Raw genomic sequence first — 19,129 nt, forward strand, 5'->3', positions numbered from 1 at the left:
GTAATTAAAAATATAAAACATATAAATACAAAAAATATAAATATTTTTTACTCATCAAAATATAAATATCACCCCATTTGCCGATTATCGGAGTTGGTACATTGAATCATATGGGATGTATCTGAGGCTGTCGGATGTCATTCCTCAGCATCCACCCTAGCAGCCACTGCAGCAGTCACCCCATATTCACCCCAGCAGCCAGTACAGCATCCCCCCAGCAGCTAGCACAGCCTTATGTAGTGTTTCAGCCGTTTTCTTATCATCGCCCGCAGCCATTTCAGCACGACAACTCGAATCATAGGCAGTCGAGCCATCACAGCTTGTATCATAACCATTTAGTCTCATCACAGATCACATCACAATCAACACAGACAGCACAGCTAGCACAGCCAGCATAGCGATCTTGGATTCAAGCTCGCAGACATTCTCCCATTCTCACCACAGGTAGATACATTTGGGGACTACGATATCATCCATCAATTCCTTGATAGCGGTGGTCCTCTTCTTGATGATGCTTTCATCCCAACCATCCCATCATAGCAGTTGTCGCAATCCCACCGGGCATCGGTCGACGGTTTCTCTCATCGAACCCATCAACCGGCCACACCTGATAGTCGATCCAGTGTATGCATCGAGTCACATATTGGGATCGATCGAGGTCGTATGAATGCTCGTTGACAGTCGTCGATCGGTCTAGACTTGAATGAGCTGACACGGGAGCTTGTTGGCGAGTATGTCCCCAGTCCTTCCGCCCCAACAGGTGGGTCCGGTCCAATAGAGGAACAGGCAGAGGCAGGTAGGTCTAGTCCAGTAGAGGGACATGCAGAGGGAAGTAGGTCCGGTCCGATAGAGGGCAGGCAGTTGGTCGAAGCCATCAGAACAACCTGCGGACAGATGTCCGTTCACCAACCAGGTTTACACCGTCAAGTGTTAAAGGGATAGCGAACAAGGCGATGGGGTTTTTTAAGAAGAAGTTGTAAGCTGTTAGTCGAACTTTGTTGATTTCATCGTTGCATTTGTTGTATTAGTTTTTAATTTAGTTGAACTTTGTTTATTTCATCGTTATAATTCTTGTTTTAATTTTCAGTTAGTCGAACTTCGTTGATTTCATCGTTCTATTTGTTGTATTAACTTTTAGTTTGAGTTAAACTTAGAATTGAATGTATTAACTCAAATACATTAACTTAAAATTACATAGATATTGAAATTCAGAATTGAAATACATTAACTAAAAATTAGTACATTGAAATTCAGAATTAAAATACATTAACTCAAATTACATAGATATTAAAATTACTACAACTATGACCCTACGAACCACCATTGGAAACAAAACCCTATGAACCACCACTGCCACCAACCCCCCTTGGTCCAGCACGTTAAAGACATCCACTACGATTATGACCATATCTCCCACAAAGACAACATACCCGGAGACCATGCATTTTCCGTGAATCTATTTCATTCAGATAGCGAGTCAATTTGGGACGACCTTTTGACTTTCGTCTCAAGGCAGGATTCGCGACCATTGTCGGCCCCAGGTAATCAGGCCATGTCTCTGTGTCGTCCAACGGGTCAAACTCAACTCTGGAGACCTTGCGAATCTCTGGCATCTTGTATACATCGCTGACATACACCTGCCAATCCAGTCGCTAGTTAGCACAGCAAGCAATAGCATGGCGACATGGAAGTCGCTCCACCTAAAAATGCCCACAGTCACACCTCCGTCGCGCAAGAGATCAACAACTAACACTTTTTCACTAGGCATTTCGCGCACCTCAAACACCTCGTTTCTTCTATCAAACCGGTGCACAACGATGCTTCCTGCATGCTGCATGTTTGCCTCTATCCGCTGAGTGGCAAACTCAAAGAAAGTAAATCCAGCACGCTTGCGCTGGTAAGCCTCAGTACTCTTCCGCATAAACAACTCGTTCAACCAATAATATGTTGCTTGGACGAACGCCAAGATAGGAAGATTTTGAGAACCCTTCAACACCGACTTAATGCACTCGACAAGGTTCGTCGTCATGTGACCCCATCGATGTCCCTTGTCAAATGCCAACACCCACTAGGGACGTTCGATGTTGTCGCACCAACGAACATATGCCTTGCCTCGTTCTTGCAACCTCCTGTAATTAACGTTGTACTCCTCTACTGTCCTTGAATATCCGATGTTGACCACAAGTTTTTACAAGTATGGGACCTTGAATTCCCTTAAGAAGTTGCTACCAATGTGCCGAATATAAAACATTCACCATACTTTCGGAGGTTTTCAATCACCTGCACTACGATTTATTGCGGCCCGGATTGACTCATGATGATTGGAGATTATACCCACGCCGTTCCTTCTTACAACATGTGTTTGTATTACTGAGAAAAAAGTACCATGCATCAGTAGTTTCACCCTCTACAATGGCAAAAGCAATCAATACAATGTTTTAATTCTCATCTTGTGCAATTACAACCAAAAGGAAACCTTTATATTTTCCGTATAGGTGGGTCCAGTCAACCTGAACCAGCGGCTTGCAATATTTGAAATCTCTTATGCATGGATTGAAACTCCAGAATACCCGATGAAGTATCCTAATACGGTCCACCTCTTGACTCCCGTTATACAAGGGTCGTGTTTCTATTTGGACTTGTGAGCCAGGCATCTTCTGAACCATTGCCAAGAACCACAACAACAAAGCTTGTTAAGATTCTTTCCATCCACCGAAAACCTTGGCTATCGACTTTTGCTTTGCCAGCCAAGCCTTCCGGTAACTAATAGTGTAATTGAATCATGCCTAGACTTTTGCAATTATAAATTTCACCTTTATGGATGGGTCGGATTCAACCAATGGCTTCATAGCCTCAGCAATCGTGTTCGAGTCTAACTTGGAGTAATCCTGTGAGATCGTTCCCATGGAACATGTGTGACTCCCGTTGTATCTCCGGATCTCCCAACAGGCTTTCTTCTGTATCAAGATGGCTCGGATAAGCCAGTCGCACCCACGTCCATAATTCTTGAACTTTGCATAGAACGTCTGTGACTCATATTCATAAACAACATAATCGACTCCTCTGGAGATAGTGTAATTCCGAATTATCGCAATGACTGATTTTATTGAACCGTATTCCATTCCGATTCTAAACTCCCCATCCTTAAGATCGGCAACACCTATAAGAAAACAAATTTGTCGCTCATCGATCCGTTAAAACAAAATTCAAGTAAACATACTACCCACTGTTCACGTACCTATGTTTGCATATTCGGAAAACTCTGGTGCATGCATGGCGTCAATATCCAAGCTACGCATAAAAGGTGGAACGTCCATCGGTTGACTAACTGCGGCTGAAACCACTAAAGTTTTCGCCATTGCCTCACCTCCCCATCGCCGTCCTCGTCCTCATCACCGGCAAAATATGTCCGACACGCAAACACAGCAACTCAGCGAAGTGTTCGTGCTTCATAGGTACCGTCCCTGAAGGATAACACTTCTCTCACGATGAAGCAAAACGATTAGGCAAAAGACTCACCTCGCAGGCTGCGTGTTGCAACGCATTCAACCAGCATTCACCACGTGTGCAACACGCAAGATGCATGTTTCCTGCCATGCTGCCACGTGTGAACCACGTTACCTGTGTTGCGTGCGATTGTGACACATGTCCAATACGTTAGGTGCGTATTGAATGAACTTGTTACCTACGTGTTGTGCCTGCATCTCTGCAACATTCATTCACCTGTATATACATCAAAAACTTCCATTTTCAAATAAAACTCACCTCTTTTTTCCAGATTAAAATTATTTAGCCTCTTTTTTTTTCATCGCCATGCTATGGCCTCTTCTCTCGTTCCTATGGCCAACTACAACCACCACAATAAAGGACTTGCACTTTATTCGAAGTCATCAAAATAAATATGACTTTATCTAATGACCAAATGATCAAAACAAATGAACAGCAAGCTCATGACTGAAGCTTCTTCTCTGCACTTAGCAATGTATCCATGGCTTGCCATGGGGCACCTCACCCCATTTCTTCATCTCTCCAACAAGCTTGCAAATAGAGACCACAGAATCTCTTTCTTCATTCCCAAAAGAACAATCTCAAAGCTTCAACACCTAAACCTCCACCCACACCTCATCACCTTCATCCCTATCACTGTTCCTCACGTCCATGGCCTTCCATATGAAGCTGAAACTACTGCAGATGTTTCCCCCTCCTCAATCACACACTTAGCCACCGCCATTGACCTCACACACAATGACATAGAGCTTCTCCTCAAGGATCTAAAACCACAAATCGTTATCTTTGATTTCCAACACTGGCTTCCAAACATTGCAAGAAACCATGGCATCAAGTGTATCCAATACGCCATAGTTAACCCAGCTACTGTAGCTTACTTTGCATCCCCAGCAAGATTGCACCAAGGAAGAAACATAACCGAATTAGATCTCAAGAAACCGCCATCTCCAGATTTCCCTGATGCTTCTTCAATCGATCTTCGTGCCCACGAGCTTCGAAACATGGTTGCAGTAAGCAAACGGGAATTCGGAAGCGGTGTTCTCTTCTTTGATAGGCTCGGCACCGGTGCGGATTTATCAGATGCAGTTGCATTCAAAATTTGCAGAGAAATTGAAGGTCCTTACGTGGATTATCTTGAATCCCAATACAAAAAACTCGTTATTCTAGCGGGTCCTCTTTTACCTGAACAACCAAACACTGCCTTGGATGAAAAATGGGAATCATGGCTTAGTAATTTCAAATCCGGTTCAGTTATTTTCTGTGCACTGGGAACTGAAAGCCCTATGGAGAAAAAAAAATCCAAGAATTGTTACTTGGACTTGAACTAACAGGTTTTCTGTTTCTTGCGGCAATTAAAACCCCTGCGGGGTTTAATTCCATGGAAGAAGTGTTACCGGAAGGGTTCAAAGAGAGGAATAAAGAAAAAAGTGTTGTACACGGTGGATGGGTGCCCCAACAATTGTTATTGGGGCATCCTAATGTTGGGTGCTTCATAACACACTGTGGAGGAAGTTCTGTGACAGAGGCACTTGTGAATGAGTGCCAGATTGTGTTGTTGCCGGGGCCGTACAGCGACCATGTGATAAATGCAAGAATTCTGGGAAGGAAAATGAAGGTTAGGGTGGAAGTGGAAAAAGGCAAAGAAGATGGGTTGTTTAGCAAAGAGAGTGTGTGCAAGGCTGTTAAGATTGTAATGGATGATGGGAATGAAGTTGGAAGAGAAATCAGAGATAATCATACCAAAGTTAGGAACCTCTTGTTAGCTCCCAATTTTGAGTCTTCTTGTCTTGATGATTTTATCCTCCGGCTTCAGGATATGCTTTAAGATTATGTATATGTGTGTTCATAAATGGAAACATTTTATTTTTACTTGGAAAAGTATGAGGAGCCAATACTCTAATTATACAATGCATATAATGGAGGGTTTAATTGTAATTAAAATTAAACTATGGATAACTAATTAATTATTTTATATTTAAAATTTGAATAAAATTAGGATTCTCCTCAATGACCTCAACACAAACAGCAGCCCTAATTCTAATTTCCTTTCTAAGGTGTTCTTCTTCTTCTTTCCTTTCAGCACCGGCACCCCCTCTTCCTCCATCATGTTGCCATCATCCACCGCACCAAGCTCCCCTCGCGTCGCCCTCCTCAATCGTGCCTCAGTGGGCGCGTCCTCCCTCATGTCTCTCTCCACCATGATACAACGACCCCGACCATAGTTAGCGCGAGCGTTGAAGCTCGCCACCGTTTGCTGCCCGATGGCCTCCCCCCTGCTCACCACCGGGCATATTGCGATTCTGCTCTCCGCGACTGATACTCACCAACACGATAATCTTCTCTCTGTAGTGCTATTTCAATTTGTATGTTTTTAGTGTCATTAATTTTTCAGATTTGAATAAAAGTTTGTTAGATATTTTGTGGGTTTTTTATCATTATTTTGATTAGTCATGGGAACTCAAGGACCAACTGATCACAACTCTCTTACTAATGGCTCTGTAAGTCTCTGTATCTATCTATCTTTTTGTATATTATTTTTATCATTATTGTATTTGCAACAAATAAGTTCTTGTTTTTGCCTAAACATGAATATGAATTCGACCATGAATAGAGAACAAAATTATTACTATTTAAACCGTTAAAATAAATCTTTTATTCACCATATTTTTTTTCTCAATTTTGTTGTGGCTTGTTGTCCTGTTGCTCATTTTTTGTTTTATCCCAGACACAATGATGTTGAAGTCTCTTTCTTTCTTCTTCCTTTATCTCTTTCCTTTCTAGAAAATCACAACAAATCATGAGAATTTTGTGGAATAATAAACGTCCTTCTTTATTGTTTTAGTCTAAAATATTTTATTTTTTCTATGTTTTGGGGTTTCTTTCTCATGAGGTAGGATGTTTAATTTACTCATTGAAATTTTTTTTCCATGGATGAAATTTATAGAAATTATTACTTTGTAACTTTCAGAAGACCAAAGCTTTTGGGATGATATTGAAGAAGAGCCAAGGTCTTTGGGTCCTCTTGGTTTCCAACAGGTATCGAATCAGGATTGTTTGCTTATTTTGTGGATGAATATTCATTGATGAAGTGATTAACTAATCATTAAAATACTTACTGCAAACTGGACAGGAATTGATGTTTTATATAAAAATATGGTCAGTTGAAATTTTTATGGCAATTCTTGTATAGTTGTATCACATAATGATAAAGTTCTTGCCTTCTGTTCTAAACCAGTGCTATCATCAGAAAAATATTTTTGACCACCATATTCTTTCATTGAACTAAACTACACTAGCCAATAACAACTATGGAATATATTGAAATTAACCAAATTCAATGGTTGAAAATTAGCTGCAATAGAATGAGAACGATTCATTATTATTGGATGTTCATTTTACCAGGTATGCAGATGCTTATTTTCATATTTAGGTAGATGTTTAGTTGATTGGATTGAATTTTAAGTAGATACAATTTATTCAATGTTAAATTCCTGATTGATGATAAGGTTTTTTGGTGACAAATTATTGAAGAATTTCAATCTTAGGTATGAACACATTCCTCTAACTCTGCTCATCAAATTTAAGGCTCTTAACAGAATGAATGTTATGAGTTGTTGCAGATTGTGTGGATGAAATTGATGCACAATAAGTCTTTGGATATGCCCTTTACAAAGATGGAAAAAATACCAATCTCTCTTATCCCTTGGAAAAGTTTAGTTCTGATATTTCCGATAAAAGCTTTCACAATGGCCATTTCATCCAAAGAATGCTAGCGAAGGCTTCTTCTCTTCCCAAGTACAATTTTCTCACCAAAGTTTAGGTCGGATGTTCATTTTACTAGGTAGGTCGATAGTTATTTGCATTCTAATTTGGATGTTTATTTGATTTGGATTGAATTTAATATAATTTTTCCTTATTAGAAGAATTTGTTAAAAAAATATTGTGAACATGGTGTCTATTATAAACTAAAATTTTACTAACACGCTTAATCCTGTTTAAGTTAGTCATTTTCTTGGTGGTTTATATTGCTGATATTTATGTCGTAGTATCATATGTCACTTAATTCCTTTGGTTGGTTTTTTGTTTGTGTTCGATTGCAGGTCATGGACGTGATGGACGTGACTGAGCTAGAAACTGATAAGACAGAACTTAGTCATATTGTAGAATTGGATTTAGTGTACCATTCACTGAGTTCAAGTATGCTTGGAGTTGTTGCAATTAGATATAAGTGATTAAGTTAGAACAGGGTTATGTGATATTTAGATTTGTAAAACAAATACTAGATTGTATTTTTCTTTAGCCATTTAAACTAAGTCGGATGTTCATTTTACTATAATTATAGATGGTTCTTTCCATTCTAAAATAGGTGGTTATTTTCGGTATATTATTTGTCCTTTACTTGATTTCCTGCATTTTGTTTGCACATGCCCTGCAAATTTTTTTATTATGTGGGTTGAATTAGATTTAGTTTAATGATCTCTAATATATGCAGCAATACCATAATAAAATTTAACATGTTCAAATTGGCAAGACCTTTTGAAGAACAATGAAAAGAATTGAAATTTTGCAATCCACACAGATTCTATGACTATCTAACTAATATTATATGAAATTGGAATCCATTAAAATATGGCCCTAGAAATGAGCAATCTATATCTAACATAAAATAAAAAATTAGTACAATTCTACAATGATTTCAAATCTACTAGTTTAATTTAATTCTGAATCAATGGTGAGGTCTAATATATATATGCTTTCACGGTATTTACACCTTACAAATATACTAGTTTATATCCGGTAACACATAAACTCAAGCAAAAAAGTTGAGCTTATTGGATATAATAACATCATTCACTTACTAACCAAACAGAGTCCCCATCTATCTAGCCATTGGTGAATTAATTAATATCATTTATGTCTTTTGAAATAATTGATCAATGTAATTGGCAACCACTTGCTTAACACCGTTGTAAAGCCTCCTAATTAACTTTTGAAGAGTCATATAGAGTGGGAATTGCATCCATGCAAATATAGCCACAGGAAGGAATCCAGCACAATAGAACAAAACAGAAGTCCATTTTGTGTTCTCCAACTGAATTGTCAGCAAAACGGTTGCGGTGAATGCCAGCATTGTGCACACCAATGAGAAGAACAACAGTGCAAATCCCAGATTGAGTTTTCTTGGGAGGGACTTGTAGAAATCCCATAGCTCGAATGGCGATGTTAGGATTGAAAGGAACATCACCACTGAGGCAAGTGAGCTCACAAGGGCTACAACATCTGTGACAATGAAGAAGAGGAAGACTCGTGAGCCAAAGAACACTGGTGTGCCGTTTTCACTCCCACCTGGGATTGTGTAGGCAGCAGCCAAGACAACTGCGGCAACAAGAACTGCTACTGTGGAGCTGTCTCCTTTATCCAGCACTTTGCCTCTTTGTGCATATCCTGATGCTCCATTTCCAAAACATCATTAGCTGTTAGGCCATTGATGAGCGGATAATTTATACGCTTTTTGACATTGTTTTTAGTATGTTTTTAGTAGGATCTAGTTACTTTTAGGGGTGTTTTCATTAGTTTTTATGTTAAATTCACATTTCTAGACTTTACTATGAGTTTGTGTGTTTTTTTGTGATTTCAGGTATTTTCTGGCTGAAATTGAGGGACTTGAGCAGAAATCAGATTCAGAGGTTGAAGAAGGACTGCTGATGCTGTTGGATTCTGACCTCCCTGCACTCAAAGTGGATTTTCTGGAGCTACAGAACTCAAAATGGCACGCTTCCAATTGCGTTGGAAAGTAGACATCCAGGTCTTTCCAGCAATATATAATAGTCCATACTTTGGCCAAGAATAGATGACGTAAACTGGCGTTCAACGCCAGCTCTCTGCCCAAATCTGGCGTCCAGCGCCAGAAAAGGAGCCAAAACCAGAGTTGAACGCCCAAACTGGCACAAAAGCTGGCGTTCAACTCCACAATTGGCCTCTGCACGTGTAACACTCAAGCTCAGCCCAAATACACACCAAGTGGGCCCCGGAAGTGGATTTATGCATCAATTACTTACTCATATAAACCCTAGTAGCTAGTTTATTATAAATAGGACCTCTTACTATTGTATTAGGTATCTTTTGATCAGCTTTTAATCTTGGAACGCATTGTTCTTAGACCATAGGGGCTGGCCATCTCGGCCATGCCTGGACTTTCACTTATGTATTTTTAACGGTAGAGTTTCTACACTCCATAGATTAAGGTGTGGAGCTCTGCTGTTCCTCAAAGATTAATGCAAAGTACTATTGTTTTTCTATTCAATTCATCTTGTTTCGCTTCTAAGATATTCATTCGTACTTCAATCTGAATGTGATGAACGTGACAATCATCATCATTCCCTATGAACGCGTGCCTGACAACCACTTCCGTTCTACCTTCGACTGAATGCATATCTCTTAGATCTCCTAACCAGAATCTTCGTGGCGTAAGCTAGAATGATGGCGGCATTCAAGAGAATCCGGAAGGTCTAAACCTTGTCTGTGGTATTCCGAGTAGGATTCAATGATTGAATGACTGTGACGAGCTCCAAACTCGCGATTGCAGGGCGTTAGTGACAGACGCAAAAGGATAGTAAATCCTATTCCAGCATGATCGAGAACCGACAGATGAATAGCCGTGCCGTGACAGGGTGCGTGAGCATATTATTCACTGAGAGGATAAGATGAAGCCATTGACAAGGGTGATGCCTCCAGACGATTAGCCGTGCCGTGACAGGGCATTGGATCATTTTCCCGAGAGATGACCGAAAGTAGCCATTGACAGTGGTGATGTATCACATAAAGCCAGCCATGGAAAGGAGTAAGACTGACTGGATGAAGATAGCAGGAAAGCAGAGGTTCAGAGGAACGAAAAGCATCTCCATTCGCTTATCCAAAATTCTCACCAATGATTTACATAAGTACCTCTATCCCTATTTTATTAATTATTATTCGAAAACTCCATTATCAATTTATATCTGCCTGACTGAGATTTACAAGGTGACCATAGCTTGCTTCATACCAACAATCTCCGTGGGATTCGACCCTTACTCACGTAAGGTATTACTTGGACGACCCAGTGCACTTGCTGGTTAGTTGTATCGAAGTTGTGAACCATGGTATTGGCACCATGTTCTTGGCGCCATTGCCAGGGAAAGAAAGAGCCATGAATTTTACATAATTAAAGTGTAATCACGATTACGCGTACCAAGTTGCTCACGTTGCCAGGGATTGTTTGAGCCTGGACATCACAATTTCGTGCACCAAGTTTTTGGCGCCGTTGCCGGGGATTGTTCGAGTTTGGACAACTGACGGTTCATCTTGTTGCTCATATTAGGTAATTTTCTTTTTGTTTTCTTTTCAAAAAATTTTTCAAAAATATTTCAAAATTTTCTCACCAATTTTCGAAAAAAAATTTACTAAAAATAATGTTTTCAAAAATAAATTATTCTGTGGCTTCAAAATTTTTATGAATGAATTCTAGTGTTTCATGAAGCATGTTGAAGCCTATCTGGCTGTAAAGCCATACCCAAACTGCTTTGGGATTGGCTAATCACCTCAGTGGAGTCATGCCCAATCCTTCTGGATAGGGTATGTCAGGCTTGTCATGTCTGAATTACACTCATATTTTTATTAAAGCTTGGCTGGCTATTAAGCCATGCCTGACCCTTTGATTGGAGCTTTAAGACTAACATGACAAGATTCCTGGAATTCATATTAAAGATTTTGAAATCCTTATCTTTGTTTTTCAAATAATTTTTGAAAAAAACAAAAAAAAATTTAGAAAATCATAAAAATCAAAAATATTTTTGTGTTTCTTATTTGAGTCTTGAGTCATATCATAAGTTTGGTGTCACTTGCATATTCATCTTGCATTTTTCAAAAATTCATGCATTCATAGTGTTCTTCATGATCTTCAAGTTGTTCTTGGTCAGTCTTCTTGTTTGATCTTGATGTTTTCTTGTTTTGTGTCTTTTCTTGTTTTACATGTGCATCTTTCGTTTATTAGAGTCTAAACATGAAAGATTTCTAAGTTTGGTGTCTTGCATGTTTTCTTTGCATATAAAATTTTTCAAAAATATGTTCTTGATGTTCATCATGATATTCACGGTGTTCTTGGTGTTCATCTTGACATTCATAGCATTCTTGCATACATTCATTGTTTTGATCTAAAAATTTCATGCATTGCATTATTTTACTTGTTTTTCTCTCTCATCATAAAAATTCAAAAAAAAATAAAAATAAAATATCTTTTCCTTTTTCTCTCATCAAATTCGAAAATTGGGTTGAATTTTTCAAAAATTTTTAAAATCAAGTTGTTTCTTATGAGTCAAATCAAATTTTCAATTTAAAAATCTTATCTTTTTCAAAATCTTTTTCAAAAATCAAATCTTTTTCAAAATTCTTAGTTATTTTCGAAAATTTCAAAAATATTTTTCAAAAATCTTTTTCTTATTTTTATCAAATTTTCGAAAATAACATAATCAATTAATGTTTTTATTCAAAAATTTGAAGTTTGTTACTTGCTTGTTAAGAAAGATTCAAACTTTAAGTTCTAGAATCATATCTTGTGATTTCTTGTGAATCAAGTCATTAATTGAGATTTTAAAAATCAAATCTTTTTCAAAATTAGTTTCTAAAATATCTTCTTATCTTATCTTTTTCAAAAATATCTTTTCAAAATATCTTTTCTAACTTCCTAACTTCTTATCTTTTCAAAATTTGTTTCAACTAACTAACTAACTTTTTGTTTGTTTCTTAACTTTTTCAAAACTACCTAACTAACTCTCTCTCTCTCTCATTTTCGAAAATATCTTCCCCCTTTTTCAAAATTTCTTTTTAATTTATTAATTATTTTAATTTTTAAATCTTAATTTTCGAAAATTACTAACATTTTTCAAAAACTATTTTCAAAAATCACTAACTCTTTTTCAAAAATATTTTTCGAAAATTCTCTCTCTCCCATCTTATTCTATTTATTCATTCATATCCTAACATCTCATCTCACATCTCTGCCATCCTCACAGTTGTGTTTCTTCCATTATATTACATTCTTTGTCTCCCCCTCTTCTTCTACTCACACAGGAATCCATATACTGTGGTATAAAGGATCTCTATTATTATTATTATTTTTCTGTGCCTTCTTCTTTGTCATATGAGCAGGAGCAAGGATAAGAACATTCTTGTGGAAGCAGATCCAGAACCTAAAAGGACTCTGAAGAGAAAATTAAGAGAAGCTAAATTACAACAATCCAGAGATAACCTTTCAGAAATTTTCGAACAGGAAGAGGAGATGGCAGCCGAAAATAATAATAATGTAAGGAAGATGCTTGGTGACTTTACTGCACCTAATTCCAATTTACATGGAAGAAGCATCTCCATTCCTGCCATTGGAGCAAACAATTTTGAGCTGAAACCTCAATTAGTTTCTCTGATGCAGCAGAACTGCAAGTTTCATGGACTTCCATCTGAAGATCCTTTTCAGTTCTTAACTGAATTCTTGCAGATATGTGATACTGTTAAGACTAATGGAGTAGATCCTGAAGTCTACAGGCTCATGATTTTCCCTTTTGCTGTAAGAGACAGAGCTAGATTATGGTTGGATTCTCAACCCAAAGACAGCCTGAACTCTTGGGATAAGCTGGTCACGGCTTTCTTAGCCAAGTACTTTCCTCCTCAAAAGCTGAGCAAGCTTAGAGCTGATGTTCAAACTTTCAGACAGAAAGAAGGTGAATCCCTCTATGAAGCTTGGGAAAGATACAAACAGTTGACCAAAAAGTGTCCTTCTGACATGCTTTCAGAATGGACCATCCTGGATATATTCTATGATGGTTTATCCGAGCTATCAAAGATGTCACTGGACACTTCTGCAGGTGGATCCATTCACCTAAAGAAAACGCCTGCAGAAGCTCAAGAACTCATTGACATGGTTGCTAATAACCAGTTCATGTACACTTCTGAAAGGAATCCTGTGAGTAATGGGACGCCTATGAAGAAGGGAGTTCTCGAAGTTGATACTCTGAATGCCATATTGGCTCAGAATAAAATATTGACTCAGCAAGTCAATATGATCTCTCAGAGTCTGCATGGAATGCAAGCTGCATCCAACAGTACTCAAGAGGCTTCTCATGAAGAAGAAGCTTATGATCCTGAGAACCCTGCAATAGCAGAGGTGAATTACTTAGGTGAACCTTATGGAAACACCTATAACTCATCATGGAGAAATCATCCAGATTTCTCATGGAAGGATCAAAAGCCTCAACAAGGCTTTAATAATGGTGGAAGAAACAGGTTTAGCAATAGCAAGCCTTTTCCATCATCCACTCAGCAACAGACAGAGAACTCTGAACAGAATACTTCTAATTTAACAAACTTAGTCTCTGATCTATCTAAGGCCACTGTAAGTTTCATGAATGAAACAAGATCTTCCATTAGAAATCTGGAAGCACAAGTGGGCCAGCTGAGTAAAAGGATCACTGAAATCCCTCCTAGTACTCTCCCAAGCAATACAGAAGAGAATCCAAAAGGAGAGTGCAAGGCCATTGACATAAGCACCATGGCCGAACCCAAAGAAGGAGTGGAGGACGTGAATCCCAAAGAGGAGGACCTCCTGGGACATCCAGTGATCAATAAGGAGCTTCCCTCTGAGGAACCAAAGGACTCTGAGGCTCATCTGGAGACCATAGAGATTCCATTGAACCTCCTTATGCCCTTCATGAGCTCTGATGAGTATTCCTCTTCTGAAGAGAATGAGGATGTTACTGAAGAGCAAACTGCCAAGTTTCTTGGTGCAATCATGAAGCTGAATGCCAAATTATTTGGCATTGATATTTGGGAAGTTGAACCTCCCTTGTTCATCAATGAACTAAGTGATCTGGATCAACTGACATTGCCTCAGAAGAGACAGGATCCTGGAAAGTTCATAATACCCCGTACCATAGGCACCATGATCTTTAAGGCTCTATGTGACCTTGGTTCAGGGATAAACCTCATGCCCCTCTCTGTAATAGAAAAACTGGGAATCTATGGGGTGCAAGCTGCTAAAATCTCATTAGAGATGGCAGACAGTTCAAGAAAACAGGCTTATGGACAAGTAGAGGACGTGTTAGTAAAGGTTGAAGGCCTTTACATCCCTGCTGATTTCATAGTCCTGGATACTGGAAAGGAAGAGGATGAATCCATCATCCTAGGAAGACCTTTCTTGGCCACAGCAAGAGCTGTGATTGATGTTGACAGAGGTGAAATAGTCCTCCAATGGAATAAGGACAACCTTGTGTTTACAACTCAAGGATCTCTCTCTGCATCCATGGAGAGGAAGCAGAAAAAGCTTCTCTCAAAGCAGAGTCAACCAGAGCCCCCACAGTCAAACTCTAAGTTTGGTGTTGGGAGGCCACAACCAAACTCTAAGTTTGGTGTTGAACTCCCATATCCAAACTCTAAGTTTGGTGTTGGAGAGTCTCAACAAAGCTCTGCACATCTGTAAGGCTCCATGAGAGCCCACTGTCAAGCTATTGACATTAAAGAAGTGCGTGTTGGGAGGCAACCCAATGTTTATTTATCTAACTCTATTATTATTGTTTTTCATGTTTTCTTAGGTTCATGATCATGTGGAGTCACAAAATAAATATAAAAATTGAAAACGGAGTCAAAAACAGCAGAAGAAAAATCACACCCTGGAGGAGCATCTGTCTGGCGTTCAGCGCCAGAACAGAGCATGGTTCTGGCACTGAACGCCCAAAATGGGCAGCTTCTGGGCGCTGAACGCCAGAACAGGCATGGTTCTGGCGTTCAACGCCAGAAATGGCACACAAATGGGCGTTGAACGCCCAAAATGGCCACCAACCTGGCGCTGAACGCCCAGAGTTGTATGCAAAGGCATTTTTACATGCCTAATGGGTGCAGGGATGTAAATCTTTGAACACCTCAGGATCTGTGGACCCCACAGGATCCACTCAGGATCTGTGGACCCCACAGGATCCACTCAGGATCTGTGGACCCCACAGAATCCCCATCTACCTCCACTCACTTCTTCTCACCACTTTCTTTCACACAACCCCACAAACTCTCTTCCCCATCACCTCGTCACCACTCACATCCATCCACTCTTTCCCATAAACCTACCTCATAAACTCCACCTACCTTCAAAAATTCAAAACCAATTTCCCACCCAAACCCACCCATATGGCCGAAACCTTTCACCCCATCCCTTCCCTATATAAAGCCCTCCATTCTTCATCAAATTCACACAACACACCCCTCTACACTCCTCTTGGCCGAAACCACATCTCCCTCTCCCTCTCTATATTTCTTCTTCTTCTTCTTCTATTCTTTTGTTTATTGCTCGAGGGCGAGCAATATTCTAAGTTTGGTGTGGTAAAAGCATAAGCTTTTTGTTTTTCCATTACCATTGATGGCACCTAAGACCAGAGAATCCTCTAGAAAGGGGAAGGGGAAGACAAAAGCTTCCACATCCGAGTCATGGGAGATGGAAAGGTTCATCTCCAAAGCCCATCAAGACCACTTCTATGATGTTGTGGCCAAGAAGAAGGTGATCCCCGAGGTCCCTTTCAAACTCAAAAGAAATGAGTATCCGGAGATCCGACATGAAATTCAAAGAAGAGGTTGGGAAGTTCTAACAAATCCCATCCAACAAGTCGGCATCCTAATGGTTCAAGAGTTCTATGCCAATGCATGGATCACCAAGAACCATGATCAAAGTAAGAACCCGGATCCAAAGAACTATGTTACAATGGTTCGGGGGAGATACTTAGATTTTAGTCCGGAGAATGTAAGGTTGGCGTTCAACTTGCCAAACATGGAAGAGAACGCACGCCCCTACACTAGAAGAGTCAACTTTGATCAAAGGTTGGACCAAGTCCTTATGTAGAAGGAGCTCAATGGAAGATTGACTCCAAAGGCAAGCCGGTTCAACTAAGAAGATTGGACCTCAAGCCTGTAGCTAGAGGATGGTTGGAGTTCATTCAATGCTCAATCATTCCCACTAGTAACCGGTCTGAAGTTACTATAGACCGGGCCATCATGATCCATAGCATCATGATTAGAGAAGAGGTGGAAGTTTATGAGATCATACCTCAAGAACTCTACAAGGTGGCTGACAAGTCCTCCACCACGGCAAGGTTAGCCTTTCCTCACCTCATTTGCCACCTATGCAATTCGGCTGGGATTGACATAGAGGGAGATATCCTCATTAAAGAGGACAAGCCCATCACTAAGAAAAAGATGGAGCAAGCAAGAGAGCCCACTCATGGAGCTCAAGAGGCGTATGAAGCTCATCACCATGAGATTCCGGAAATGCCTCAAATGCACTTTCCTCCACAAAACTATTGGGAGAAAATCAACACCTCCCTAGGAGAATTGAGTTCCAATATGGGACAACTAAGGGTGGAACATCAAGAGCACTCCATCATGCTTCATGAAATAAGAGAAGATCAAAAAGCAATGAGGGAGGAGCAACAAAGACAAGGAAGAGACATAGAAGAGCTCAAGGACATCATTGGTTCCTCAAGAAGGAAACGCCACCATCACTAAGGTGGATTCATTCCTTGTTCTTATTTCTTCTGTTTTTCGTTTTCTATGTTATGTGCTTATCTATGTTTGTGTCTTCATTACATGATCATTAGTAGTAGTAACTATGTCTTAAAGTTATGAATGTCCTATGAATCCACCACCTCTCTTAAATGAAAAATGTTTTAATTCAAAAGAACAAGAAGTACATGAGTTTCGAATTTATCCTTGAACTTAGCTTAATTATATTGATGTGGTGACAATGCTTCTTGTTTTCTAAATGTATGCTTGAACAGTGCATATGTCTTTTGAAGTTGTTGTTTAAGAATGTTAAATATGTTGGCTCTTGAAAGAATGATGACTAGGAGACATGTTATTTGATAATCTGAAAAATCATAAAAATGATTCTTGAAGCAAGAAAAAGAAGCAAAGAACAAAGCTTGCAGAAAAAAAAAATAGGCGGAAAAAAAATATAGAAAGAAAAGCAAGCAGAAAAAGCCAAAAGCTCTTAAAACCAAGAGGTAAGAGCAAAAAGCTAATAACCCTTAAAACCAAAAGGCAAGGGCAAATAAAAAGGATCCCAAGGCTTTGAGCATCAGTGGATAGGAGGGCCTAAAGGAATAAAATCCTGGTCTAAGCGGCTAACCCTGGACACCTCTAATTGGGGACTTTAGCAAAGCTGAGTCACAATCTGAAAAGGTTCACCCAATTATGTGTCTGTGGCATTTACGTATCCGGTGGTAATATTGGAAAACAAAGTGCTTAGGGCCACGGCCAAGACTCATAAAGAAGTTGTGTTCAAGAATCATCATACTGAACTAGGAGAGTCAATAACACTATCTGAACTCTGAGTTCCTATAGATGCCAATCATTCTGAACCTCAATGGATAAAGTGAGATGCCAAAACTATTCAAGAGGCAAAAAGCTATAAGTCCCGCTCATATGATTGAAGCTCTGTTTCATTGATAGTTTGGAATTTATAGTATATTCTCTTCTTTTTATCCTATTTGATTTTCAGTTGCTTGGGGACAAGCAACAATTTAAGTTTGGTGTTGTGATGAGCGGATAATTTATACGCTTTTTGACATTATTTTTAGTATGTTTTTAGTAGGATCTAGTTACTTTTAGGGGTGTTTTCATTAGTTTTTATGTTAAATTCACATTTCTGGACTTTACTATGAGTTTGTGTGTTTTTCTGTGATTTCAGGTATTTTCTGGCTGAAATTGAGGGACTTGAGCAGAAATCAGATTCAGAGGTTGAAGAAGGACTGCTGATGCTGTTGGATTCTGACCTCCCTACACTCAAAGTGGATTTTCTGGAGCTACAGAACTCAAAATGGTGCGCTTCCAATTGCGTTGGAAAGTAGACATCCAGGGCTTTCCAGCAATATATAATAGTCCATACTTTGGCCAAGAATAGACGACGTAAACTGGTGTTCAACGCCAGCTCTCTGCCCAAATCTGGCGTCCAGCGCCAGAAAAGGAGCCAAAACCAGAGTTGAACGCCCAAACTGGCACAAAAGCTGGCGTTCAACTCCACAATTGGCCTCTGCACGTGTAACACTCAAGCTCAGCCCAAACACACACCAAGTGGGCCCCGGAAGTGGATTTATGCATCAATTACTTACTCATGTAAACCCTAGTAGCTAGTTTATTATAAATAGGACCTCTTACTATTGTATTAGGTATCTTTTGATCAGCTTTTAATCTTGGAACGCATTGTTCTTAGACCATAGGGGCTGGCCATCTCGGCCATGCCTGGACTTTCACTTATGTATTTTTAACGGTAGAGTTTCTACACTCCATAGATTAAGGTGTGGAGCTCTGCTGTTCCTCAAAGATTAATGCAAAGTACTATTGTTTTTCTATTCAATTCATCTTGTTTCGCTTCTAAGATATTCATTCGTACTTCAATCTGAATGTGATGAACGTGGCAATCATCATCATTCCCTATGAATGCGTGCCTGACAACCACTTCCGTTCTACCTTCGACTGAATGAATATCTCTTAGATCTCCTAACCAGAATCTTCATGGCGTAAGCTAGAATGATGGCGGCATTCAAGAGAATCCGGAAGG

General features: G+C 39.4%; 1 protein-coding gene, 1 non-coding gene and 2 pseudogenes across 3 annotated transcripts; 1 reads left to right on the forward strand and 3 right to left on the reverse strand.

The window, feature by feature from the left end:
- Nucleotides 1-1,179: 1,179 nt before the first annotated feature.
- Nucleotides 1,180-3,965, reverse strand: LOC148547307 (uncharacterized). Of its 2 annotated transcripts, none has more exons than XM_088496990.1 (4): nt 3,239-3,965; nt 2,814-3,160; nt 2,477-2,654; nt 1,180-2,370 (listed from the first exon to the last, which is right to left on the reverse strand). In XM_088496990.1, the coding sequence occupies exons 1-4, from the start codon at nt 3,357-3,359 to the stop codon at nt 2,273-2,275; spliced, it is 744 nt and encodes a 247-aa protein (XP_088353116.1). In that variant the 5' UTR covers nt 3,360-3,965; the 3' UTR covers nt 1,180-2,272. The 2 variants fall into 2 exon arrangements, with proteins under 2 accessions (XP_088353116.1, XP_088353115.1); XM_088496989.1 differs by having other exon boundaries at nt 2,477-2,657.
- On the forward strand, nt 3,936-5,385 carry LOC107610563 (cyanidin 3-O-galactoside 2''-O-xylosyltransferase FGGT1-like; annotated as a pseudogene).
- A 3,034-nt stretch (nt 5,386-8,419) lies between these two features.
- LOC148547308 (ankyrin repeat-containing protein ITN1-like) lies at nt 8,420-8,964 on the reverse strand (annotated as a pseudogene).
- A 4,252-nt stretch (nt 8,965-13,216) lies between these two features.
- LOC148547309 (small nucleolar RNA R71) lies at nt 13,217-13,324 on the reverse strand. Its single transcript, XR_015897096.1, has one exon. It is a non-coding gene; the product is annotated as a small nucleolar RNA R71 (small nucleolar RNA).
- Nucleotides 13,325-19,129: the final 5,805 nt, after the last annotated feature.

The sequence above is a fragment of the Arachis ipaensis genome, chromosome B8, assembly GCF_059453495.1.
Source record: "Arachis ipaensis isolate K30076 ecotype BB chromosome B8, ASM5945349v1, whole genome shotgun sequence".
Classification (NCBI taxonomy): Eukaryota; Viridiplantae; Streptophyta; class Magnoliopsida; order Fabales; family Fabaceae; genus Arachis; species Arachis ipaensis.